This window comes from Grus americana, chromosome 11, assembly GCF_028858705.1.
Source record: "Grus americana isolate bGruAme1 chromosome 11, bGruAme1.mat, whole genome shotgun sequence".
NCBI classification, from domain to species: Eukaryota; Metazoa; Chordata; class Aves; order Gruiformes; family Gruidae; genus Grus; species Grus americana.
The window spans coordinates 9,192,616-9,219,258 of NC_072862.1; the positions used below are offsets into that span (position 1 = coordinate 9,192,616).

Sequence of the window (26,643 nt, forward strand, 5' to 3'; positions counted from 1 at the left end):
CGTTATGTATCTGCATGAGCATTATTTCAAGCATGCACACGCTGCTTCTGTGTCCTGGGGTGTGCGTCACAATCCCATAAATGCTTTCCCACAATGCAGAGATGTGGACCAGAAAGAAGCAGCATTAGGTTTAACCCAGCGAAATTTTGGCATTATTAGCCATGTGAGAGCCTGGGCAGAATCTGAATCTACAAAAGCAAAATCTCAGCTGTACCCAGCTCCCCCTCCTCTCCTCGCCACAAGTTATACAGAGCCAGCACCGCAGAAGTTTTACGTTTGAAATACCTCTTGCATGAAATACCCTGCCATTGTAAGCACTGCAGACTCTCAAACCTGTTCCGTATGAGGCTCCAATTTAATCTTTTGAGCATCCTTTCTTTTTAAAGCATAAGCAGATTAAGCTCACTGAGCATCTTTCTTCAGCAATCACGGTAGATGCATTAAAATACAGTAAATGAAGAAGGGCCGATAAGACTGTAATGAATGCATTATCTCAAATCCCAGATTGCTATAACTTTACAGAAGTAAAGAAATGAACCTAAGAACAGACTTTAAATACTGTTTCAAGGATAAAGTATCGATGTATTGATCTTATGAGTGCTATTATCAGATGGCTATCTCTGGGTGTCAGGTGAATCCATTCACTGCTAGAAAGACAACCCAGGTTGTCAAGGCTTGAAAATTATCCTTGCTAATTATTTGTCTCCCACTGCCCTTTCCAGTTCCAACTTCTGGCTGCTGCCAAATTATTCCTTGCAGTGTTACCAAAACCAGCTATGTTTTCCACTTCTGTCTTACTCGATTACGATGGGAAAACATCTGAACTAACTCTGCTGCTAATGCAGCAATATTATGTCAGAGATCACACATGGATGTTTTGCTACGCCAAGTGTTAAACAGGCCAAAACAGTTTGCAAGGAAGCTTTCTTTGAAATGAGAGCTTGCTTTTCTTCTACAGAAAATGTTAATTTCCTCTTAAATGGTCTCACCTTCAAACTCCTCAGAGTTGAGTCCCACACTTGAGCTTTCATATTTCTTTTCTTTCAAGTGGACCAATGCAACAGCAGTTTGAGCTGCAAGCATCCAGAAACTGCTGTTCATAGAATCATAGAACGGCTTGGGTTGGAAGGGACCTTAAAGCCCATCTAGTTCCAACCCCCTGCCATGGGCAGGGACACCCTCCTCTAGACTACATTGCCCAAAGCCCCATCCAACCTGGCCTTGAACACTTCCAGGGATGGGGCATCCACAGCTTCTCTGGGCAACCTGTGCCAGGGCCTCACCACCCTCACAGGGAAGAATCTCTTCCTAACATCTAATCTAAATATACCCTCCTTCAGCTTAAGGCCATTACCCCTTGTCCTATCAACTACACTCCCTGATAAACAGTCCTTCTCCAGCTTTCAAAACTATTCTCCGTTTCTTGAAAGCCCAACTTGCAAGATTGTAATCCTGTACCCTGAAGATACAGCAACTCCGCTCCAGGCTGTGCCAGGTAAGGGGACACGAGGCTCAGCACACACATCTCCTATACTACAAAGGGCATAGGAACGGGAACATTTTATCAGAGGCAACATAAGGAATATCCATTTTTAGTTTTGACCAATTTGGGTCTTGGTCTGCTACTACTAAACCGTCTGATAAATCACCATATGGTTCAGTGGGAGGGCTAACAGGCCTTTCATAAATGGTATGCCAGCAACAACAGCATGTAGCTTTCAGCATTACTTAGTAAACAGCATGTGGTTTAACATCAGGGACTGATATGATTGAAGGTATCTACTTTGGGTATTTCCTCGAGGCAAAGGCCCCTAAATTTTTTCCTGGTTAAACTAGGAGCAAGGGGAATATTAGATGAGGTTGAGGAGAAAGACACAACTATGGATTTGAAGGTGGGTAACTCCATTTATGTTCAGGAAATAATGGGTTTTACTTTTATCCTCTCGAAATTTTTGAAATTTCATCTTCTGAATGCAGCTCGTTAAGTGAGCGCTCACATTCCTGCCTCCCAAACAGAATGAGACCTCTCAAGCAAAGAATTTCAAATTAATCTTTTTTAAAACCTTCCCATTATGTCCAATCTCCTACTCTGAACTGCATGTAACAACATTTCTTTTTCTTAAGGGATATTATGGTCCTGCCTGGTACACGCCACCACAAGATTAAATGTGTCACTCAACTCTCAACAAGCCACCTTCTTCTCAAGAGCATTAGTCTGGCCTCAGAGGATGTAGACAACAGAGAAAGAATAGAATTTTCCCCTCAATAAGAAATTAAAGAAAAGAGGTTTCCCTCTTCTTTTCGGATGAATTTTGTAATTTTGGCTACTCATCCGTGGAGAGTTTTGCGTTTTAAAAAGTTTAATCTGCTACTCTGAGAACCCTTCAGCACTGCATGCAGACATTGAGAGCTGAGCTCATCTTAGTTGTAGACACTGCCACCCTGAAGGAATGGAAATGCTCTATGTAGGAATAAAAGTCACCTGAAATCAAGTAAAATCACCCTTACAGCAATCCAGTTACAGTAAAGAGCAAACACAAGCGGTGTTGCAGGCACGAACATCAAAACACAGAATATAGTTAAAAGCTCTATAAAGACAAAAATGACAAAATTCAAGAAATTTAATCCATCCCTGCCACGATCAAATCACAAAGATTTCTCTCCCTTCCATAACCAAATCTTGTACTAATGCGTATTTTTAATTCTCAAGTTACATTCAGCACCCAGGGTGAGCAAGGTTGCCTCTCCACCCTTTTTTTTAGTGTCTGAATCTGTTAAAAAAATTGAAGCTGCTCCCAATGCCAGAGAAGAATCATTCATCCTTAACTTATTCGGTAGATACTTTCAATCTTACTTTCCCAGACAATTAACAGCCCCCTCTGGAGACACTAGCGTGCTCTTGGCACACCAGGTGCCATTTTCTGTGCTTGACTAAACTATGAACAAACTGTTAGCCCACTGCACGGCGAAAAGCTCTTTCTCCACCTGGTAATGCTATTTCTAATTCTGGTGGGAAGCCAAAATTTGTTATTTCTTACACATGTGTATATCAGGAGCTATGTTTTATTAAAAAACCAACCCAAACCCTCCTGAATGGTCAATGGATAATGATACCCAAGCCCTCTTTGAGGGATACTATAACAAAGGCTTTCCTGCCAAGGCAGCGAGTGCGCTGGAGGCAGCTGCAGGCAGGAAACAGAAGGGGCTGCAGATTTCCTGGAAATACGAGCCCACTTCACCTCCTCTCTGAAGCCAGAAGATAAAGGAAAGCCCCCTCTGAGGACAGCCAGCCTAGATGGGATGGTGATAGAAAAGGACGTTATTGGCCTTTTGAGGCATGTGCTGAAAAGCCCAGCTAATTAGAGAATACAGAATTTTCTTATTAACTTGGGTAGAAAAACAGGGAGCAAGAGGACACACGCATTCAGGGATACAACTATTTTTCCCCAAATTGTTTTTTATTTACAGAAAGATGAGTGTTGTGTGTCTCAAGGCATGAGCAAACACATACCTTTTTTTCTCATTTTCAGCCACTTGATTGTTATTTCATTTCTACCAGACTGTAAACTCTTGCTGTGTTTTAGATCCTTTTTCAACTTTAGTTAACCTTCCCATCCTGTCTGGAAATACAATGCCTGTGAACTGGGGAAATAACAGGGACTACGCTCATATTGCTGCCTGATCTCTTACATCATGTGAAGCTTTATCATAGAAAAAACAAAGCAATTCATCCCTGCAAAGCCTGTGGTTACAGCAGCAGCACTGCTGTATCCCAGAGCAGGAATTCCGCTGGGGCAGGCGCTGCACAAACGCAGCAGAGAGACAGTCTTTGTCCCAAAGAGCTTTTAAACTCGATATAAGAGACAGCAGAGGGATTCAGGTGGGAGGGCAAGAACAAAAATACAATACTACTGATCAGCACAGTCTGCAACGAATGCATTTCACAGCCTGCCTCCCCCCAGAATTAAAAAGACTTTCGGTGATTCACATTATAAAATCAATTTTAATGAAAATCTTCTTGGACACGTGAATAACCAGACAGCAAGATGTATCTTCTTTTCTGGTTTACACAAGCTTTTGGTCATCATCCCTTAGAAAATAGTTCTTTAACATTTGATAAAACAGAAGGAAAAAAAATAAAAAAAGAAGTAAAACCTGAATAAATATACTGAGTTTTCTAACTGCAAAAACCACGTCTGACGTAATTTATTCTCTTGGCATGAAATTATAGCAACTGTTTAGAATTCTTCAAAAAAAAAATGCAATCAGTAAAGCACCAGTATAACAGACAATTTATATCATTTCCTGCTTGCTGCCCTAAATCATGATTAACATTGGTGAAATTTATTCCCACTGTTTGAGACCCAGTGAAATGACTTCCATGGGAAATACTGGCAGACAAGCTACCAACAAGCCCATTAACCACATTAAGGTTTTGTTTTGATTTTTTTGTGTGCCAGAGAAACATTATCACTTCTTAACACATTTGCGCAATGTTTCTCCCCCCCCCCATGTTATCTATATTTGTTATTTCCAGAGGGCCTGTTGGAAGGGTCATACATCTCCAGGGGAAGATGTCCCAAAGTCCCAGGACTGTTGGGACTTGCCTGAAGGAAAGAGGCAGTGCTGAGCACTTAGCAAGCTTCACGACCCCTGCGTACAACCAACCTGGCACAGCACGGCATGCAAGCACACCTGACCTGCGTACTTGGTGGATGTATACATATATACACGTGCTCGGAGCCCGCAGCCCAGGGACACTTGACTGACCTGCAGCTCACCTCTCTAAGCCTCACACACTTCGTGACTGTGCATTTAACTCTGAAACAATTGCCTTCCTGCCTCTAAGTTCCCAAACTTAAAAAGCTATGAGCAATTTTTGGAAAACTTGGCTCTTCTGTTTAAGACTGAGGTGGCCATTTCCGCCCAGAGCAATAAAATGACCCTCTAATATCTGCAGGAGCAAGTTTCTTTCTGCAGCGTTACTGAAGGCCCCAAATCTATCCACACTTAAGGAAGTGGTGCTTCTGTCCAAGATGTATTTGCACAGAGGGATGCTGAGGTTCAGCTGACTCCTCACCTCCAACCCGGTTTAGAAAGCCTCCACGCACAGCCATCCCTACCTGTACTCACCTCTCGCCATCACACTGGGGGAAGGAGGCTGACATGGACATACTGAGAAGAGCTCCTGCTACGTGTCCCTTCGAGTCTATCAAAATCCTAGCCTGTTCCTTACAGCTAGGGCCAAATGAAGTCACGTCCTCATCAAACGCTTCACTATGCAGAGGCCTGCCAGCTACTCTAACGTGGTAGCTACCTGACACGGTGAAGCAGCAGAAACAGCTACCACCTGCTGTCCCCTTCCTTCTCCTCCCATAATCAAGTAACTATTCCAGAAGAACAGACTTTAGCAAGCTCTCCTACATACTTTTTCTCCCTTTTCTTGCCACTCTAGGTCCAGAGTGAACGCCAGTAAAGCTGGTGGCCAAAGTACCCGGTAAGCTCAGCACGTAAAGCTCACCTTTACAGCTGGGGAGAGACAGTCCCATTTCTCTAACTCAGCCAATCCCACATTTCAAGTAACAATCCTATTGAATCTGCTACCTTTCATTAAAGTAGCTCTTATAACTCTGTCAAATTCTCCAACCTTTGTATTGATTTTTTCTCCTATTCAAAATAACTCTCCTTTACAACAAGAGCTGGCTGTCAGCCTCTTATCTCTTATTTTCACCCCATCTGATCCTCCTTCTCCTTGTCAGTCTTTCCAGATTCCAATTAATCATGTAGAAAATCAGGGATTTATGTTAAGAGGAATGTACAACTCTTAGCTCATCATTAACATACTGTAATTGCAGTGTAGTGCTACTGCCTCAGACCTTTTCAACAAGGCAGTGGAAATCCTTTGGGGAAAGCAGGACATTCCCATCCAACGTGAAAAGAGTTATATCTGGTTCGTGTTACTGGATAGTTATTTCAAAATAAAACTCTGGATGCATTGTAACATTTACAACTCACTCTAGAAATTACTGGGGCCTGGCAGGCAGCAGGAAGATGCTGCCATAAAACCAGACTGCTGTTACATCCCTAAATTTTGTCTGGGTCTCTACATGAACAGTCCCAAGATATGCTAACCCCTCCACTAAACATATTTTAATTTCAGACCATCCTCTCATGTTTCTTCTTAATTATCATGGGGCATCCACAGAAAAGATCAGCCAGATGGAGACTAAATATTTCACTACTACAAGATGAAGCATTCTGCACTAAAATGGAACCTTGATTGCAATAAAGTCATTAATTAAACTCTCAACTGATTCTCCTGTCAGTATATGGGAGGCACTAAAGACAACTGTGAGGAGACAGTGTATCAGCTACACTAAGGAAAATAAAACAGTAAACCAGACAGTTATAATATGATGTTTAACTTGCACCGCTCATGGTCTTTGCAGTGACAGAAACTCAGCCATGTGTTCAATATATCCATTCATTTTATGTTTTTAAGTTATGACACACTGACTTCTTGACGATGAGAAACCTGAACAAGTTTTAAAAGCGGTGAAGAGCAAAGGGGATTGAAGTCTGGAGACTCCTGGAGTAAAATCTTACTTTACTGGAGACAAGACAGAGCAGCTTTTTTGGCTTTTTTTAGCATCTTGTATTTTTACAGTATTTTATGGCTATCTGGACCCCCAAAGACTGTGGGGAAAGGGGAGAGAGAAGACAGTAAGAAAACAGACTGAAAAAAACCATGCTAATTGTCAGTTTGAAAAAAAAAAAAAGAAAAAATAATTAAATGTGAAAATCCCCAAGCCATCTCCTTGTCTGAATGATTAAGCCAGGGGTGCTGCAAGAGATGTAGATGGAATAAGCAGTGCGTGCTAAATTCCCTGGACATTCTACAGCACAGACAGCATGAGTACGGAGCCAAATCCTCACTCAAGAGTTTCACCAGCACATCTCCCATCAAAGTCACTGGGCGCTCTAAGTATCCCCCTGTAAGTGTGGATTTGGCCCTTGGAGAGAATATTACAGTAAAATTACTTCAGACAGTCAAAGTCTCTCATTGCGATATATTCCCAGTGGCCCCCTTTAGGTCCCTCCATCATTTATTGACTTCTACTTTGCTACATCCTGCCAGATGGAGGCAAGGAAATTTGAAGAGCAACTAGTAAACGAAATATAAGGAAATAAAACCAATGCTGGCTCCCTGTTTCACAATTAGTCTTCACTTGTACTTGAAGCCAACACCAGAGATCTTTGCAAAATTACAATTACCAGATATGCTGGATGCCAGAAATAATAAACCCAGCTGCAACGCAGCAACATAGGGTGGTAGTTCTCTCCTCTATATCAAGAATATACTAATATGTTCATCTTTTAATATGTCAAAAAAAACTCACACAAATCTAAACAGACTTACAAATGCACAACGAGTAATACTAAGTAACAGAAAATGCCCCAATTTTAACATTAAAAAGTAAATATTCCCTGCCATCCACAGGTGGACAAAAGGCTGGACATATACTGTAGATGACTCCAGCAGCGATAGAAAGACAAAACAAAACAAAACCATAAAAAACCATCCCAAAACTTTGTCTCACTTTATTCCCTATAGTAAAGGGTTTTGTGCACTGAATGCCATGCATTTCTTCTACATTAACAACATTGATCGTCTTCTGCCTGTGATAATATAAAACATCAAAATTTAAGTGATATAATGAGAGGTAGGATAGCATACAGTGATAAACTTTGGCAAAGAGATCTGAGCATTCAAATTAGAGCAACTAGCTGTAGATCTAGAACATGGCGAAGTTAGTATGTATATTCAAAGGGAAAAGGAAGAAAATCAAAGTAGCAGCAAGAACAAAGACACCATTAGAACCTGGAAAGTCTTCTGAGAAACACACTTAAAGAAGAACAAGAATTGTTAATGCAAATGATTGTTTTGTAATAATAATTTAGTAAAATGAATCTATCAACATAACGTAAAAGCTCGTTAATTGACATGAAAGGGTGTTAGCTCTTAATTTTCTGCTGGGATGGTTTGTGGGGTTTCGCTGGTTGGCGGTTTTTTTTTAACGGAGAACAACTTGAGATGTCCAAAAACATGCATGTTGGCACTTGTGGGTACACAATCACATTGCTATTTCAGAAGCCAAGCTGATGTTCCTATTACCAATTTGGCCTAGACAGTGCAAGTTTGTTCATGTAAGATTAAAGGGATGAGGTCTCTATGGCATATTGCAGTATGGTCCTTGGAATAAGATTCTCATTTACTAAATAAATTACTGTATATTACTGTATAATGGTGTTCACATTATAACTGACAATTAGCGCCATTAAAGAGAAAGCTCATAAACAGCCAAAGCTCACATCAAATTAACACAGTCATGATTAAAATCACTCTTCTGATTTCTGCTCTTCACAGAAATAATCAGCATTTTGCATAAAAATGAGTACAAAGCAGCTCAAAAAAAATCAGTTATGCTGGGACGGTGGTACCGAACTCCGCCAGCACAGGATTGCCACGTCAGCTGTTCACTTGCCTATGAAATATTAAGTGCTGGGTTTCCCTCCTAGCAGGGAGCCCGCACGGCGTGCCCTGCCTGCCGCAAGCTCTGCGTAGGCAGGGCTGGTAACCGGTGCGGTGACACTGGAGATTAAAGCACTGCAGTTACTCCTCTTGGCTTTAATGAGGGGAACCTGGGTTCTCTCCTGGCCTGAAGGAAGCTCATCATCTTTATTTTAATTTTGTCACTTTGCCATTGAAATGGTTTCTAGCATTTGCATGTTCATTTATAACGCTTCGACTTCAGAAAGAAAAAGAAAAACCTGAGTAATTATAGCGGAGAAGAACAATAACAAAATACAAAGGAGTCAGCAATTCATTAAAATTTAGAGAATGCAATGTTAAAAACTTTTCTTAACTTGAAGAAAAGAGGAGAGAGACTTTTTCTAAGCTGGCACAGAGCCCACGTCCTCATTAGGATTCGTGCTCCACTCACACAGCAATACGCTAATGGCATCGCTTTAATCTTCAGCATCACAGCACTAGCTCCTAGCTTCACCCAAGATGATTGTGCTAAAATGGCAACAAGGAGGGAAAAAGCAACTTCAAGCCAACGCTGACCAGGCCTGGTATCATGAACTGGAACCTGGCTGTGGATGAAAGTTTGAGGCACGTGGACATCTCCGTTCATAAATGTTACTTCAGAGACAGCCAAGCTCATAATGGCTTCATAAGGCTCAAGTATCACCAAGGAAAATCTAATCAATAAGCAAGCAATCAAGACCACATCATGAAAGAATACCATTACATATGCCATGGTTTCAAAAGGAATCACAATATGCTACATATGCATAAAAGTACTGCAAGATAATACGCCTTTGATCCAACATGCCTTTAAAGCAGGAAACAAAAGGATGTTCTCATATATCTTACCAACTAATTTAACATATAAATCACAAAAAAATATGATCCAGATGGGCTTCAATGAAGGAAACCAATTAACATAGACAGCCTTACTATCTGACACATTAGTTGTAATAATAAAAACCAAACAACATGGTCAAACAATAATGCTCTGTATTATATCTGACATTTCTAATTAGTTTCTGCATCCTCTTCAAGAAAAAAGACTACCAGCAAGCACTTTGTTTCCCAGAGGAAAAACCATCTAAACTTCATGGGCACAGAGCATAGTCTATGGCTGAAGCTGATCTATCTGCATTCCCTTGGGATGTGCTTTGGAACTAATGGGTTTTGCATACTCCACATCTGGTTGTACAATTAGACTCAGAAAATGTTTCCTCTCGGCTGTATCGCCACTGTCAGTGCTGCAGACCTGGAATGCCAATACCTGCACGCTCCTTAAAAGCTTTACCTATGTCCACGGGCTCAGAATAACGAGTGATTTAGGCCTTGCTCTCTGTAGGATAGGATTTTGTTTTTTCCTTCCACAGCCTTCCTAGAAATGCCACTTCGCAAATGAAGTACAGTATTTCTGGCACTGACCTCCCAGCATCAGGCAATTAGGGTTGTATCAGACAGTTGCAAGCTGAACTACAATTAGCATTACAAATTAAAAGCTTTACTATGCATACATGTCCAGTAACTGTTTGAGAGGCCTAATCCCAACTATGAGGATGATTTTTGCATGTATTGGCAAGGACTCAAGTTTCATCACCTTAGACCTCCTGGACTCTTCAAAATCCACCCATGAAAATCCTTTTCAGCACATGATGGAAATTTGGAATTCTTGGGCAGGAGGTAGATAGCATCACAACGGGGAGAGGCTTGGTTTAGAAAGTGCTCTTCCTTTAAAAATAGTAAAGGAAAGGCTGTGGGAATTCTGCTAATGCCATCATACCCAGGAAGGTCAGAGAACTGAGGTTCATGTCATTCCAATGAATACAAATCACTCAGAAAATTACATTTTCATTATTAACACTAAACCTATCTGATACAGGCATTTATTTTGCACAGCATTCATAAACAAGTGACCTAAATTCAGAAAGGCAGTCTCCTTTTTTTTTTTTTAATTTTAAAGTAGTAAAAATTAGTATTCCAACCAATTGAAAAGAAAATGAAGAATATTTAAACCAAAGGAAAATTTTTTCTTAGGAATTTGCTTTTTTCCAAAGTAAAATAGCTTCCATTCATCAAGCCAGCATCAGATAGCCTTGGCATCATAAGAAAGAGTTTGTGAAGCAGAAATACTATTTCTGACACAAACAAGAAGGCCCAGGCCCAGGCTTCTTTACCATTTCCACTCCTTGAAAGTTCAAAAGAGGACTTCACTGGCTCTGCAGACTTCCTGAGTGCTCCTTCTGCCACCCAACACCAGGGTTACAAATATCAGTATTGCCAACTGAGACGGACAGGGCAGCATGACAATGTTTGGGCCTTTGCTCCATGTGTTCAGGGGTGGCCCCTTGTAAGAAATCACAGTTACATCTAGCCAGAAGCTGTTGGAAAAGCTCGTTAAAAAGTAAGAAAATAATAATAAAAAAAAAATCTCTGCCTCACAGAACATCCAATGTACAGGTTCAGAATAACAAGATTAAAAAATGGCTTCTGATGCTCATGTGATGGGGCAGTTGGAGCAGGGAGGTGAAAATCAGAGGTTTTGGTCGTGCACCAGAGTCTATTACAACCTCCCTTTGTGCTTTGGAAGCCCCTTCCCACCTCCTGAAAAATGACTTGGCTGAAGCCACATGTGATGAATTATAGCAAGCTGGGGGCTGAATCAAGTTCTTGCAAGACCCAGCTCACAAGACAACCATTTCTGCCCACACGAGAGCTTCCTGGGCAAGCACAGCTCCCCGCACCCCGCTCACGTCCACGTGCCACGCTCTGAAAGTGCTTATCTGCTTACCGAAAGGTAATCCCAGATAACATCTGCTTTATCTCACCATGCAAAACCTTGAATATAAAGTGAAAAGTATCAACAAGCTCTATTGACACAGAAAACACTGCCCTGCCAAGAGCGACCCAGGACTGTCGGTCACAAGCCAAGACCCAACCACACCAGGCTCCACGGCAGCCTGCGGCACCGGGACTCTCCCTGCCATCGAAAGGCACGTCCTTTGTGGTCAGCTGCAGATGGCTGCCCAGCCCCGCGCTCTGAACACGGCCACATTCGCAGGGTGCCGTGGCCGAGCCGATACCTTGCTCCCGCTGCGGCACAGCACCCTGCTATGTAGCCGGGCGGCTGGCACAGGGGGGCTGGCTCAGCTCCAGCTGGCTCCTGCGCAGGCAGAGCAAACGCGCAGCTGTTTGCACAGATCTGTGCAGACGCCCTGTTAGTACAAGGCAAGGGACCGCAGCTCAACGCAGGCAGAGAGAGGGCCGTACGCGTGCAAGGAAGCAATACTGAGGAAAGACAGTAGTCTCGGCACGGCGGCTCCCAAACTGCTGCTATTTGTTTGTAAGCGTCATGGGAAAGAAAAGATTTGGAGGACAACGAGGTCGCTTTGCAGATATTTACAAGGAGATCCTCCCACACATGAAAAGCTTATGGGAGAAACCAGAAAAGTGGCTGTTGCAACTTAACCCATGGGACATGAGAGCTGGCAACGCTAGCAAAGCGGAGCTCAGAGCTGACATTGCAAAAGCACATAAGAGATGATAGATAGAGTGCTGCGAGGGCCGGAAGGGCCTTGAAAGTGATATGTTCACTGAAGGAAACATTGCCCTATTTCACAGTCGTCTCAAACTACAGCAATACATTCTGATTTTATTTTTTTTGAGAACATAAGCGCATGTCTCTCCACTCACCTCAACGGGGAACCTCTTGCCATTGATGCTGTGCTCAGAGCCAGCTGATCCGTTGCTTTGACCCCAGTGAAACTCCACTTTCTCTGCCTTGAATCTGCCCGGCAACCCAGCACCACTGACAAAATAATCGTCCTTCAGCAGGATAGCAACTGCACACACAGAACAAGAAGAAAGATGTTCTTAGCACAGTTTTTCTGAAGCATTTACAATTTTTTCTCATTATATTAGAGTATTTCTTCTAATGCAAGTAAAATGTCAGCTCATCATTTTCCTCTTTACAGGGATTGGTTTAAAAAAAAAAGTCTACAAGTAATTCTGGCTAATTATGGAAGTAATTATGAAGTTACATAGACTACAGAAAACCACAAAGTCCAAATTTCTCAAGGACTTTTTGCCCTTCTCATTAGACTTTGATTAAACTTTAAATGGCAAACTCCATCAAAACCTGTTTAATGTGGTTCCAGGGACTAATGGCTGACCACGTTCCTCGGCCTTGCAAACCACTGAAGCTCTGTAGATCACAAGTTAGGAAAAGAATGGATTCTACGTTTGTTGTATTTCCTCTGTTTTGTTGGGGGGGAACTGGGGGGAGATGGGACGGACCCCTGTGCCCTGTCCCACGTCTACTGCTGGACGTGGCACGTACTTTCCTTAACGTCCCTGCTGCTCCTTCCTGTAAAATGGGGAGAGTGACAATAACTTTTTTGAGACTCACTCATGAGAAGTCCTCCATAAGAACTTGGGTTTTATTACAGTAACTCTGACATTATTATTATGTGATTCAATAAGGGTCAAAAAGATTTTCTGTGTATTTTCTTTTAATTTCCAAAAGCCTTCGTATTTTATGTAACAATAAAAGTCCAAATAGAGGGCAAAATGGTATGGTGGAAGCTGGTAGACGTTACAGGGGAGGTCTATGGTCCAGCTAAGAACTGAATCTAGCTTTCCAAAAATTCCTGTCTGCTACTCTCACTACAAGATCACCTGTCTTCCTAGCATGTTCCATTTTTAATATGCGTGATTGCTAAAAATTTCTCCTTACAAAATCCTTTCTTCTCATCCCTTACAAAGCTTGCTTAAAAACAGAACTAAAATTAGAATTTTTTTTCTTGTAAACGTCATTGCAGACCACTGCTTGCTGTGCCCAGAATCCTGTGATTAAAGTTTTTGGGTTGGTTTTTTTGACTTTTTTTTTTTCCCTAATGGGAATAGCATAACCCACATGGATTTCTCTGTGTTCTCAAGCCAACTGTATCATCACAGCAGGAACGTTAATATAAATCCTATTTTATTATGTAAGAGGGAGGTTTTTATTCACTGCTGAAAAAACAAAAAGGACTAGTTGTGCAATAGAAGTTATTCCTCTCTTGGTGGATCAGCGGCAGGCTTCGCTGCAGGCTAGGCTTTCTGCCACACCAGGTCAGTACGGACCGTTAGGCTACAGCAGCCTCATCTCAGGTGCAACTGTGCGATTCAGAAACATCTCAACTTTAAATTGTTTATGTTAAAACCATTTAAATGTTAAATTGCATGAGATGTTCAGATCTTTCTAAATTGTGCCAGCGACATCACGGGGCTATTTTCTTCCATCATTTCTGGTTCTTTCAGCACTCCCTTTGTATCCAAGCGTTTGTGTAGGCAGACGATGGGTGGTGCAGGACTGGCTATAAGGATGCTGCCTGTGTCAGCCAGGGCACTACTGGTGGCCGCTGTCTCCTTACACCAAGTAAGTGAAACATAAGTGACTAAAAGCACCACTGCTCTCTTCCTCCCTCAAAAACTTCTCAATGAGCTCAGCAGTATTTTAAATACTGAAAATCCCACTCCATTGGTTGTAAATTCCATAGAAAAAATTGTAGGAGATGAGGAATACAGGAAAGCAGATTTGTGTGCATCTGTTAAAAACCTCTGTGGGGATTCAGTTGCATCAAATAAATATTTGATAGTTCCTAAATCATTTATGGCTCTGTCAGGGGTCATTTTACTTGTTTTAGATGAATAATTAAAAGGATAATTAGGAGGATGTACAATCTGAAATGTTCATCTAATTGTTCAATTTACAGTATTTCTTACACTGCTGAGCCGTACGACACATGTTCCCATCACCTTCCTATCTCAGCAGCATCCCCTTACTGCCAGTGATTTGGAGGCTTCCCTCCCCTCCGTGTGATTTCTAGTATTTGGGACTGGAGTAACCCAACGCCACCTTACTGGGCTTTGGGAGCCACTGCATTTATCCAGTGGTTTCTGTAGAGTGCACAGCAAGGAAGCAATCCCCAAAGCCCACTAATTTAAAATTATGTATAATTGAGATTACAAAACCAAAGGAGGTGGTCCACAGCCACCAAGACCACAATTGCACGATGCCATTTGCAGAATCATGGCTGGAGCTGTGTGCCCGTCACCTTCTGGAGATCAAAAATAAACCTGGATACAAAGCAGCTCTTTCCCTGCCTCAGCAGAGCAGCTCTGATGGTCAGGACCAGCCAGAGTGATGCACATCACGTAGGGAAAGTACTTAACAAAAACACACCTCTGGCGGAAATTGTAGTAGGTTTTCTAAATGGAAGGAGTTTTCAGAAGTTCTCAGTGACCTAAAAAAGGGGTAAAGTGGCAATGTCTGTGTAATGCTTCCACGGGTGCTCTTCCCACAGGGCAGGTTGGGCTCGAAGAAGCCTCATCAGCCTCGGGCCCAGCTGACACCAGCTAACACTTAATTATGAGGTGGCACAAGCAAAAACAACTAATGCAAATACAACTATGAAATGTGCTTATGCTCTCCCAGTGATCTTTACCACTTGGGAACCAGCTACTATGGTGATGAAAATCGAACCCACATTAGTGCCTTTGCCAGTGTAATCACGCACAAAAGCGTTTCTAGTTGAAACAGGGACTTCATGAATCCATTCTCATTTTCTGAATGAAACGCTGTTTTCTGTACATTGTCTGCCCTTCACCTAATATGGGGGAAAAAATAAAAAAAAACCCAAAAACCAAAAAAACAAGAAAGATCACAACAAATCTAAAGAGCAATAACCTCTTTACCTTTTAACATTTCAGAGCAAAAAAATAACTAATTGTTGTATCCTAAAAAAAATTACTAGGTCCAATAGCAATAACAATAACCCAAGCAACACATTTCCTGCCAGTTAATGAGCATCAAGGTTAAGGGGCTTTGGCTTTCCCTCGGACCCGTCTCTTTTAACCAGTCATTAATTGCTGAGAAATGCCCTCTACATCCATCACCATTGCTTAAACAGATATTTAGTTTACTGTCTTTGTCAGTCTGCAATATGAAGGTCTCATGTGGCCATCTGCTCCAAAACTCTGCTGCCAAAATGCATCGCAACTTATGGCACAACCTGCCTCTACGTTCTACTCACAAGCCAAAGCATCCTACTTGGTTTGCTACCGCTTACCACCTTAAAAATTAATCCCAGGCAAGTTTCTTCCAAAAGGTCAGAAAACCAAGAAAAGGAATGGGACTTGATAAGATAAGGGAGGAGTTAAGAGCTCAGCAGAAGAAATCAGGGATGACAGCAAGGCAAAAAGAGTCTTCACGTTACCAGTAAAAGGCCGTAAGTTACCAAGAAAAGTGACAGTTACTGTTGCTCTGCGAAGCAATAACTTGTCAGCAAAAATCCATACCCCAATGGGTGAGGAAATCAAATATAGCAGCAGTGCTAAAATCACCCAGCAGAGGAGACTGAAGACACGGCTTGCTTTGCCAACTGCGTGGAGACTGGAAAATCTGCTGGCACGTTTTGGTTCAACATGGTTTCCTATTATACGTGCAGCAATATGTTCCTATTACATATACAGTATAGCATTAGCATCTTTCTTGGAAGAATATCACCATCACTTTTTCGTGGTATTTCTAATTACATTTATTACTGATTACTACAAACACCCCTCTGTGACCAAAAGGGCAGGGTGCATAACGTGACTAGGTTAATTAAGCACCAAATTTCCATAGCATTCAGTCTTACCTGAACCTCACGTGGCTACAAAGGGCAACAAAGTCAGGATTTCAAAGCAAACGGGAGCATTTCTTAGCAAAGCTGCAGAAAACCCTCAGTAATGCATCAAAAACCCAGGCTATGCTTGGTGGTGGTTTGCTTTTAACTGGATTTCCTTCGTGGTGAAAGACAACAGGATCACAGCCTGTCACTCCATCTCATCTGAGGGGCAATAACTCTGAATTCCCGCTAAGATCCTGAACTGCTGGAACAGGATCTGAAGCGCTTGCTGGACTCCAGGTTGCGGCTCAGACCCGACGTCCCCTGGACGCAGTGGGTGTATCTGAGGTCCTGCTGTGTGCACGGCTGTGTTGCAAACTCCCGGAGCAGGTACATGCCCTGGGTTTTGTTGGCAGACCTCTGACTAGGGACACGTTACATAAAGCACTAGAGAGATGCATGTCGAATGTTAATACAGATAAAAATATACTTCCAATAAATAAAATTGAATTAATTAGTGGTTTAATCCAATTCCCTAAAAATATTTGACCTTGTCAAATGAAGAGGGTGGCCTTATAATTTCTGCTTTTTACATATTTAGAATTAAAGAGTAATCAGATGCACACGGCTTTGCATATAAATCAACCTTGACCTTCTGGTGAACTGTTTTGGTAAAAATAAGCGGTAGTCTGACTGTTCTTTTCTCTAAAAGCCAGAACAGACCAAGCAGAAGAGGATTCAGTTCAGTGAAGAACACAGTGCTATAATCATATCAGAAACACATTAATAAGCCCCCACTACTCTGAGCAGTTATTGCTCTTTCTTCTTAAAAACCTTCCAATTTCTAAGACTTCCCCTTTCCTATAAAAGTCTGAGCCTTGCATCTCAGCATTCTTTTGGATTAGATGTTACAGCTTCCCAAAGCTGATAATTCAAGGTTACACCTTGAAACACTTATACAGCTTTTTATTCTGAGGAACAACTGACTACCAAGAGAATTATTTTATACTGAGAACCTAGAAAAAATCCCTTTAAAAAAATGCCCTTAAAAATCAATCTGCAGAACTAGCTTTGCACAGAATGCAGAGGCAGAGATAGGTGGCTGCTGCTGGAAAATTATATTTAAAAAAAAAAAAAGCAGCAAAACCCAAACAACAGAACAATGAAAAAGGAGGAGGGTGGAACATGGCTTGAATTTTTAATTGACTGCAGGCAGGCTACGGAGACAAACAGAAAAGAACATACCCGTTTTTCCTGTGTTTTTCATCCAAGTCTTGTTCGAAGATTCATTGTCAAAACCATCAAGCTGCAGTTCTTGATACTCGTCTCCAACATGTGCCTGATGGTCTACGATGTCTATGGGAGACTGGTGAGACCCTCCACACTTCTCGCTGGAAGTAACCCAGTGCTCGGGACCATAGGTACCTGTTAACAAACACCAATCCCAATTAACATTCCAGTGGCTCAGTAGTACCGGATAACTCTTAAGTAAGAGGATGAAGCACTTAAGCTCCCCAGGTAACTCCACAGCAGTTACGCTTCCAGCATCTGAAAGAGGTTAAGACTTGTAAACTTTTGAGGAGATTGAAATCCACCAGCTTTGCGCAGTACTTCAACTTTGCCTCTAGCAGTAACGAACAATGGCCTTTATTTTTTTTTTAAATTACTATTCTATAAAACTATCTGCAATTCCCAAGTTCCCCTTGTGCGTATGTTATGAATTAGCATGGTGTTACACGAACTTTCCTAAAGCTTCAGCCTTAATATGTTAATATATTGTTTACCTTTCCACGTGAGATAAGTAATGTACCAGCTATCCATTACCTCGTGTTTGTATAATACTCTGCTTAGATAATATGATTTTTATTAATGATCTCATTTCTTTTGGAGGTTTTGAAGCCAGAAAAGATGAAAAGAAAGAATTAAGCTAAATGTGTATTAGTAAATTTGAAGAAAACAACAAAGGGGAAAAAAAAAAAGACTCTGGATGGAGGAAGTCGAGAAGGACAATGACCTGTCAGGAAAATACAGCAACTTTCTTTTGCTGCTGCTCTTACATGAGTTTTCAGTTTTTCTTGTTAGCACAGTCTGTTCTCATCTGATGTAAACTACTCTCTCCAAACAAGTCAAGTCAAATATTAGCAGTGAATGAGAAGCTCCAAGGACTGACGGGCAGTGTCTTGCATGTGCATCTGTACCTGGGCACGTCAGAGCCATCCATGTTGCATGACAGCTAGCCAAAAGCAGACACAAACACTGTCACCTCTCCTCCCCTCCACACCTCTCTACTCTCTTTTTTGATTAAAAAAAAAAATAAATTACAGGCAGGAGTTTAAGTTCTGGAAAGCAATATAGGGTTCAGTGATTTGTGAGCCCATCACTAGCCACCATGCAAGGTCAGGAAGAGCAGAGCATGCTACAGCTGCAAAGAGAAATGACACCAGCAGCCTCTGTCCCCAGCACATCGGGATCCTCACGGGCTCAGCGTAACGCTTTAAAGTATTTTTCAGCAGTTTAAGATATCACTGTCATCACAGCCATCCACCCAACTCACAAGGCACAGGAGGAGGAGTGCATCCTGCTCCTGTTCCGGAGCTTTCACCAGCTCCACATCACTTTTTGGTGTGTTAATGAGTCCTCAACCTCCAGATTGTTTAACTGAATTTCGTGACAGGATTGCACCAGTACTGCTGCTGGGAGCAGGACAGCAGCGGCGTCTTACGGTGTGGCAGTGGAGCTGCGAGAGGTAGTATCACAAACCACCACTAAATCTGCCAGAGGTTGTCTGCCATGGCCCTAACTCACCCTGCCCATTCTGCAAGGTTCTCCAGAACAAACAGTCAATAAAAATAATATGTAAAAATAAAAGGTTTCAGGCAAAGACCTTGTCATCCCCACCACACACCAGCTCCAGATGCAATATAACACCAGGGACCCTCAACAGCACATGCAGGAGGATCTCCAGTGAATTTCAAGTTTTTCTTATGACCTCCCTCTCCAACTCCTAAATGGTATTAACAGAGACTAAGAGATTATCTTCCTATGAGCACAAACAGTGGTTTAAGCTCCTGAAATAACAGCACGGGGTTCTTGTAAAGCACTTTTTGCTCACAGTTCTTGAAGTGCTTTACAGCAGGGATCAGCACCGTTATTCTCATGTAAAAACGGGGAAACTGATGGCCTGAGAAGGGAAGCAATTTGCCCAAGCTCATCTACCAAAACCAAGTTACAATCCAGAGTTGACCTCTGCTCTCCGGAGACCCCTGATGTCATACCCATATCATACCTCCCAACTACAGTCAGCACGTCTGTTCGATAGGCAGACAGCAGTAAACGATGCAGCAATATGCATTTATTACGTCTGAGAAGCATATGCAAATTCAATTAGTGCCAGCCAAACCCAGCAGTTGTGAAGGCCAGCTTTTTGGCCCCTGGGTTTTAATCTGTCTAGTTGCAAAATGCAGTCTTCCTATCTTCCCGTGGGCTAACGCAGGACACTTAATCAATAGCAAGCTTTTGTGCTATACGCATCGCACACAAATGCTGTACGGTAACCAAAACAACAACAAGAAAGTGTTTTACTTTCAACTACAATTAGGCAAAATCAGAACATCCTTTAAAAATAATTTACATCATCCACCCAGGTTAAAAATCAGTTTTGTTTATCTCATGGTTCAACTTGTATTGTCAGCAAAAGCCACTTTCAGTTAATTTCCCAATGTACCACAACCAAGAAGAGAATTATTAAAAACGCTACATGGGGAAAACCAAATGCGTTCCACTCAAACACAGCTATTTTTCCTGATTCAGGACGCTCTTAGTAATTGGTTTGCAGTGAATTAATTGGCAATTCAGATTTGCTTTTCATATAACCTTGCATTGACTCCATGAAATTTGAGAAGTTGCTTTAAAATGTTTAGTACTACACATAATCATCAAACCTGCCAGCTCTTGTTTTTTGGCTTTGTTATAAACATGGGGTGAGCTTTTCAAAAGCACTCTGCTCACAGAGGTTTATCGCAGTGGTTTCAGCTGTGCATTCAAAAGAAGCTGTGCACTCAAATTTTTCTTTTTTTAAGTATTTTGGTGACCCTTCAAGTCAACGGAAAGATTTTTTTTTTTTTTTTTTTTGAGTAGGCAGATTTATTTTAACAGGGACTGTAGGGTTCCTTCCATGCATCTTGTCACAAAGACTTTAAAAAAAAAAGTATAGCCAGCTCTCAACCAATTTGCAGTGAAAACTGTCTTGTCAAAATGAATAAAATAAGCCATAAGGGTAAACAAACAAACAATCCAACCACCATGTGGAATTAAAACCTCAAGTGACTTAGGTACCTGGACTGACTCTTGCTGAAATGTATTTTTTCACAGACCTCTAAAGGCTTGTATAGCTTTGTATCATTTTAAAAAACATTAAGTCTACTTTTTTTTTTAACTAAACTTGTTTGGATTAATTTACTAGCAATACATCTCTTCCTATAAATACAGTAACTTCACTTGGTTCTAAATCTATAATTTACAAAGCCTAGCAGTATCTGCTCTCTTCATGTGATAGTATTAGGTTTTGTGCATAAAACGCTTCCGTGTTGGTGCTGAATTATTAAGGACAAATCTAATGCAATGAAACTCTCTCAGCAATTCAAAACCCCAGCTTAGTGCTGGTGCGGTGACTCCAAGTCCTGACATCCCAAATTACAGTCATAAGGCTAAACTCTGATTTAGAGGTTCAAGACCTGCTAGTTAAAATCAGCACAGGATTTTATAAACGGCTAGGTTTTCCATTAATTTCTATCAGAAGTTTTTGATATGCAAATTATTACATGCAATACGACCTACACCATTATAGCAGCAATTCTAGACAGAAATAGAGGCCGTGACCCCAACATCTCCATTCCCAGCAGTACAGGATTGGGGCCATCCCAGCTTTAACAATTAGCACGAAAAGGCAAAGCAGAGCTAGGGGGGTGAGAAACAAGTTTGTATTTTTGAGACCAAAGTAAATTATATCCCCTACCCAGAAAAAATAAGCTCAACAACCTATAAAATGTAATCAAGAGTAGCGCAGTGGGATTCATTTATTCACTGGTAGCCATCAGAAGGTTTAAGCCTAACTGCCTGCCTTTTTCCATGGACATTCAAGTGCAGTTTTAATTGAAACTGATCTTCCACTACAGATTTCAAATTAATTCTTCTTCCAAGTGTCTCATGCTCCAGACATCCTTGCCTTGCAAAAACCCCTATATCATTAGAGGAGGAAATAGAACACTTTTTCTAAGCTTGCAGGTATTGATTACCTATTCCTTCCATCAAAGCACAATTGCCATTCTGCACTGTATAAATCTCTTCAGCGTTAGACACTTTATAAAGTACTGAGAATTATGTCATTAATCATTTGCAGTTGCACCTGTCTTGCTTTATTGAATTCTTTGTTTTTTAGAACTTTAAATAAATGCTTTTAAATACAAACATGACACTAAATAAAGACTCTGTTTCACTTAAACCTAGTAAAAAAAAAAATCCCTTCATTCTGTGTGTGACATTCACCCATCTGAAACAGGGTAACTTATGGCTATTTGTATTTCATTTTTCCAGCAGTAAGCATCCTGTCTTTAATCAAATAAAATTTGGAATGAATTTGAATTGGACTTTTAAGGGCTGACAAAAAATTCAGTTTTCAAAACCCAAACAGGTTAAGAGCCCTCACCTGTGTTAATAAATAACACACATTTTCATTGAGATGGAGGGACAACCTGCAAGCAAAGGTGAACATCACACAGCTCCATGCTGGACCAGGAGCATTTGATGCACAAGCAGCACAAAAACAGGACAGGCTGATAACATCTGGCATCCTCAGACACTGAAATCAGCATCCTGCCCCCAGGAAATCATGCCAGTGCGTCCAAGACCTAAGTCCACACACTGGGGAAGGAGGGCTGTGTTCAGCCTCGGGTCAACCAAAGGCACGGCAGCAAGGCAGGATGGTGACTGGAGAGCACCTGAGTGACGGGATGGGGCTGAGGAAAGCCATGAGGAAAGGGAATGTGGCCACAGTGATCCCCCAAGCATTGCAGAGAGGAGGGCACCCTCTCCCAGCTGCCGCGGGGCGTTCTTTCACCCTGCCCCACCGCGCAGACCTACACGGACACTTGTTCCTTGGGTCGGGCTGGTGCACAGGACAGAGCTCCTCTCCACCGCAGCCCTGGCACCTCCAGCCCCACCGAAACCTGTCCTGCATCCGCTTGCAGCTCAAGGAGCTGCAGAGCCCATCGATCTCCCAGGGCTGGCAACCCCACGAGCTCATCTTGGATTGCAGCCAGGTCTCTAGGGACTTGACCTTATCTCTGCCGAAATCGGGGGCAAAAGGGCCGTTGGCTTCCAAGGCGTGAAAGCAGAGCTGCGGTCAGGAACCTCAGCAACACCACGGTTTCTTAGACGTGACGCTTCCAACAACACATAACTCCAGAGATGTTATCACCCATCCTAGTCTGAAATGACTTGATGCTTCCTAGATGGGTTCTGCATTCTTTTCTCATGCAAAATCTTTCTGTCAATGACTGCAGTATCTTTAATAGATTTTTAATACACAGGCTGCTCTTTAAATAGAATCTGAGATTACTTTTTTCTTCTTTTTACTGTCCAACCAAAACAATGAGGAGTCTGCATTAATGAAAAACCATTAAAATAATGTGTTCCACCAAAATCTAATTAAAGCTTGTATAAAAACTTCCACTTAAAAAAAAATCAAATATATTTATTTTACTTCCACAATCTTTTGTTTAAAGCATCTCTTATTAAAACCAGTGACATTTCCTTGATTTTAATTCATTTTTCAATTAATGGATCAGCTACTCTGATACTGACTGGTGTGTAACACACATGCCTTTACACAACATCCAGATATAGTTTAACAGACATTAGCAATTTTTGAGTAATGTGATTTTGATCATTCATTTACAATTTGGGAAAGAGGTAGAAATAGCAACACTTTTTTTTTTTTTTTTTTTTTTTTTTTTTTTTTAAAACCAGGACAACTTGGTTTTAACATTTTCACAAAAATCTGACTTTAAATCCCAGGCCTGGCATGCAAAGAATTGGTTTAGGGGTTTTATTTTTTGAGGGTTTTTATTTTTTGTTCTTATTGTTGATTTGTTGGGGTTTTTTTTTTAATGATCTCAGACAATCTTTGTCTGTATTTGATGCCTCTTAACTTTTCATTTTTGAATGAAAATGGTAGTAATGATTGCAACGCAACCAAAATCGCTCACTTCTGCAATTAAAGCAAATTAGCTTGGTCACTTCATGGGGACATCCTATCCCATTAACTTAATATGGGAGATCATTCGTCCGTGATTGTGTGCATGACAGATATTTACAGAGCTGTAAGAAAAAGGGCACTGCAGAAAGGCTTATATCCCTCCCCCATTTCCAGCCCTACTTTGTGCTCCCCGCCCCACGTGCAGACAGCTCTTGCTGCTCACTTGCACGTTCAGTTTTGCAATGCTAACAGAAGCTATCCTCATTTGAGGACATGGTCTATACTAGAGGCAGCACATGCCCATAGTTTATGTAAAGTAGCAAAGGCTCTTTTCTTGCTGGGTTAGAAGGATGTGGGACCAGCTCATCCAACATGGGGCAAAAGACCTGCTAAAGCAGTGGCTTGGTATCTTCTTGGATGGCAGTGGTATTTGGTCGAGTGATGCCAAACAAGCTGGTTGCTTCTAGCACCTACCACAGGCTGCCTTCCTGCTTAAAGCACAAGAAACAAAATCAGAAAGGATTCCAGTGCTTAAAAGCCAGATTTCACTTGAAAGACAATGGGGCCAACCTCTGACACGGAATTTCCAAAAGCATCTCACTATTTCAGAAGTGTGACAGTATCGTGCCATTCAGCACAAGTGGGTATCAAAGGGAAAATTCCAGGCTTCTCTTACAGCAAAATCCAACCAATTATTAAGGATGGATGGAATGAAATAGCATTTCCTCTTCACACAACCTGCCAACCTTTGCTTGCACAGCTCTGGATGGGTAGCTTAACTTAATGGACCACAGCAGGGAAGAACCTCTGCAAGGTTTGCAGGCTCTAGATAAACAGGGATGCTTTACAGCATGGACTGCAGCTATGACCTGCCCAACCATCTCAGCATTTAGCTGAGCAACACCAAAGATGTGAATCTCTGCCTCCGAGTCCCTGTCATAGTGGAACCGCTCCATCATGAGCCAAATCTCAAGAAACACTGAAAAGAAATGTCACCACCAGCAAACAAAACCCGTTCCTTTTTTCACACGGAGAAAGAGCAAGGAAGTGGTGCCCTTGCTCAACTACACAGCAATGAAGGCAGCAAAGGTGCTTGTGCCATGTGAGTTACGACAGGAGGCAAGGCACGTACTGCAGATCTAGATCAGCCGAAAAATCTGCCTCCCTTCACCCTCTCCTCTCACCTCCTGTTCCTTCCTACAAAGGAGAAATAAAGTGAATCCTGTAGGAAGAAGCCTAAAGACTGCATTTAGATATAAGGCAGAAAAGAATGATTTGAATGACGTATCTCTTGCTGAGTGATTTACTATGAGGCTGCAGGGGTAAAGGTATAAAAATCCCTGAAAGCCTTGATAAAAATCAGTGGCATCTTTCAGGGGCCTTCCCATTGCAGAGAAAGCAATCAAGTTGTTGAATCATTATATTAGGGGGAAAAGTTGCTGAAATTATACTGTCTTGCTCTAAAATGATGGCATACCCAACTCAAAGAGATGGAGAAGGAGAACCTGTAGTTAAGAGTTCACAGTGCTGTTAGGAACAAAGATTTCAGGATTTCCTACCCTGAGGGAAAAGGACTTTTCATTTTATTATTCTCTGTCATCACTCTGTTTAACATGAGACACTCATGCTTGCAGAAAATTCCAATTACTGCTTGAAAAATGAGACCGAATACCAAGAGCAAGATCCTGAAGAGCTTGCCGAGAACCAAACAGGTCTAAGCATCACCCAGTCTGCAAGCTCAGTACAGAAAAGAGTGTGCAAGACATGTGAGAGTCATAAACAGCCAAGGACAGGTTTTTAGAGAACTGAAAGAAGCCAAAAGAAATTTTCCCCAAGAACAATCTCTGATAAGGGATATCTTAACCGGCAGTTGTTGGAACAAACACAAATACAGGAAGACGGAACAAAAAGGGTTTGGATTTAGATAACCTTTGAGCAACTGCTAGCAGCAACATCAGAAGCACCGATGCCACCACACCTACAGAAATGCCCAGCCATGGGGCTGGAACAGCAAAGCTGATCTTCAAAACCGATTTTGTCAGTGATACTGTCTCACTGCCAAAATGTGGCAGATGCAAAGAAAGGCTTTAAACCATGCTCCTAAATATAAACTATCCCGTAATGTCTGCAGCTTTTAAACCCGAAGACAGAGCGAGATGCATGTTCTCCTTAAATTTTCGTATCCACAGATGCTACAATTATTGCTGGATTCTTTAATTAAACCTTCTAACCTTCAATTATCTTTGGCAGAATTTTTATTGCATATGTTTTCAAAACCTTTGTATTCCTTAGTATGTATGTGAACATCTGTATTGCACAGTCACAGTGTTTTTTAAACATATAGCCCCCCCCCCCCATATATATACCTTCTGCATCCTAATTTTGTTCCTTAAAAAAGTATGAGGCTGCCATGAATCTTGTATGAAGCTCCCACTGTACCTATCAACCTGCCAGCGGCACAAACGTATGATAAATATCCAACACCAGGAAACACCAGGACCTCAAGACAAATGTTGCAGGAAGCTCACAATAAAGTGGAGTAAGTGTAATTACTAAAACAAGCTTTTTCCATAAACATTTCAAGTTTTAGCATTTGTGAGCTGAATAATTTACCACCACACAAAAGTGAAAACGGTACTAAGTTTAGCTGTGCTGGCAAAATAGTTTGGGGGTCTTTAAGGGGTGTCTCACACAATAAACTCTTGATAGACACGACTAGTGAGCTGTTGAGTATTGTAACTAATATTTCAAAAATATTTATATTGAGCACAATGATATCAATGGAATTATTATGCAGAACTCACTGAGTGGGAGGATAAATTGTGGTATAAAAGGTGCCTGCTGGTGGCAAGTGACTGAGACAATATACATCTACGTCCTCTGTTTTTTATAATTTTCTGCATTTTTAATAAATGTATCTGACATCTCACACCATTCATTTCATAACTGTCTGAGGCCTTTTTAAAACTGCTCACCCCTGAGCTGCATATAATAAACGAGGTGATAACTTACATTTATAAGGAGAAAACAGGAGATTAATTTATATGAAGACATTGTAAATTAACTTTCTTCTATTCCTTACTAGTTGAGTAAAGCTCCATGAAGGCTAAGGACAGACATAAAAATAGATTTTTTCCTAAATATAATTT

The 26,643-nt window shown here is 41.5% G+C and overlaps 1 protein-coding gene across 2 annotated transcripts in view; it reads right to left on the bottom strand.

The window, feature by feature from the left end:
• The window catches only part of PTPRG (protein tyrosine phosphatase receptor type G), a 408,891-nt gene that overhangs the window by 174,322 nt on the left and 207,926 nt on the right, over positions 1-26,643 (bottom strand). For both annotated transcript variants that reach the window (XM_054838538.1, XM_054838537.1), the window contains exons 3-4: positions 17,485-17,664; positions 12,281-12,429 (exon numbers count right to left, since the gene is read on the bottom strand). In XM_054838538.1, the coding sequence (XP_054694513.1) occupies positions 12,281-12,429; positions 17,485-17,664 (329 nt within the window). The remainder of the gene's footprint in view (positions 1-12,280; positions 12,430-17,484; positions 17,665-26,643) is intronic.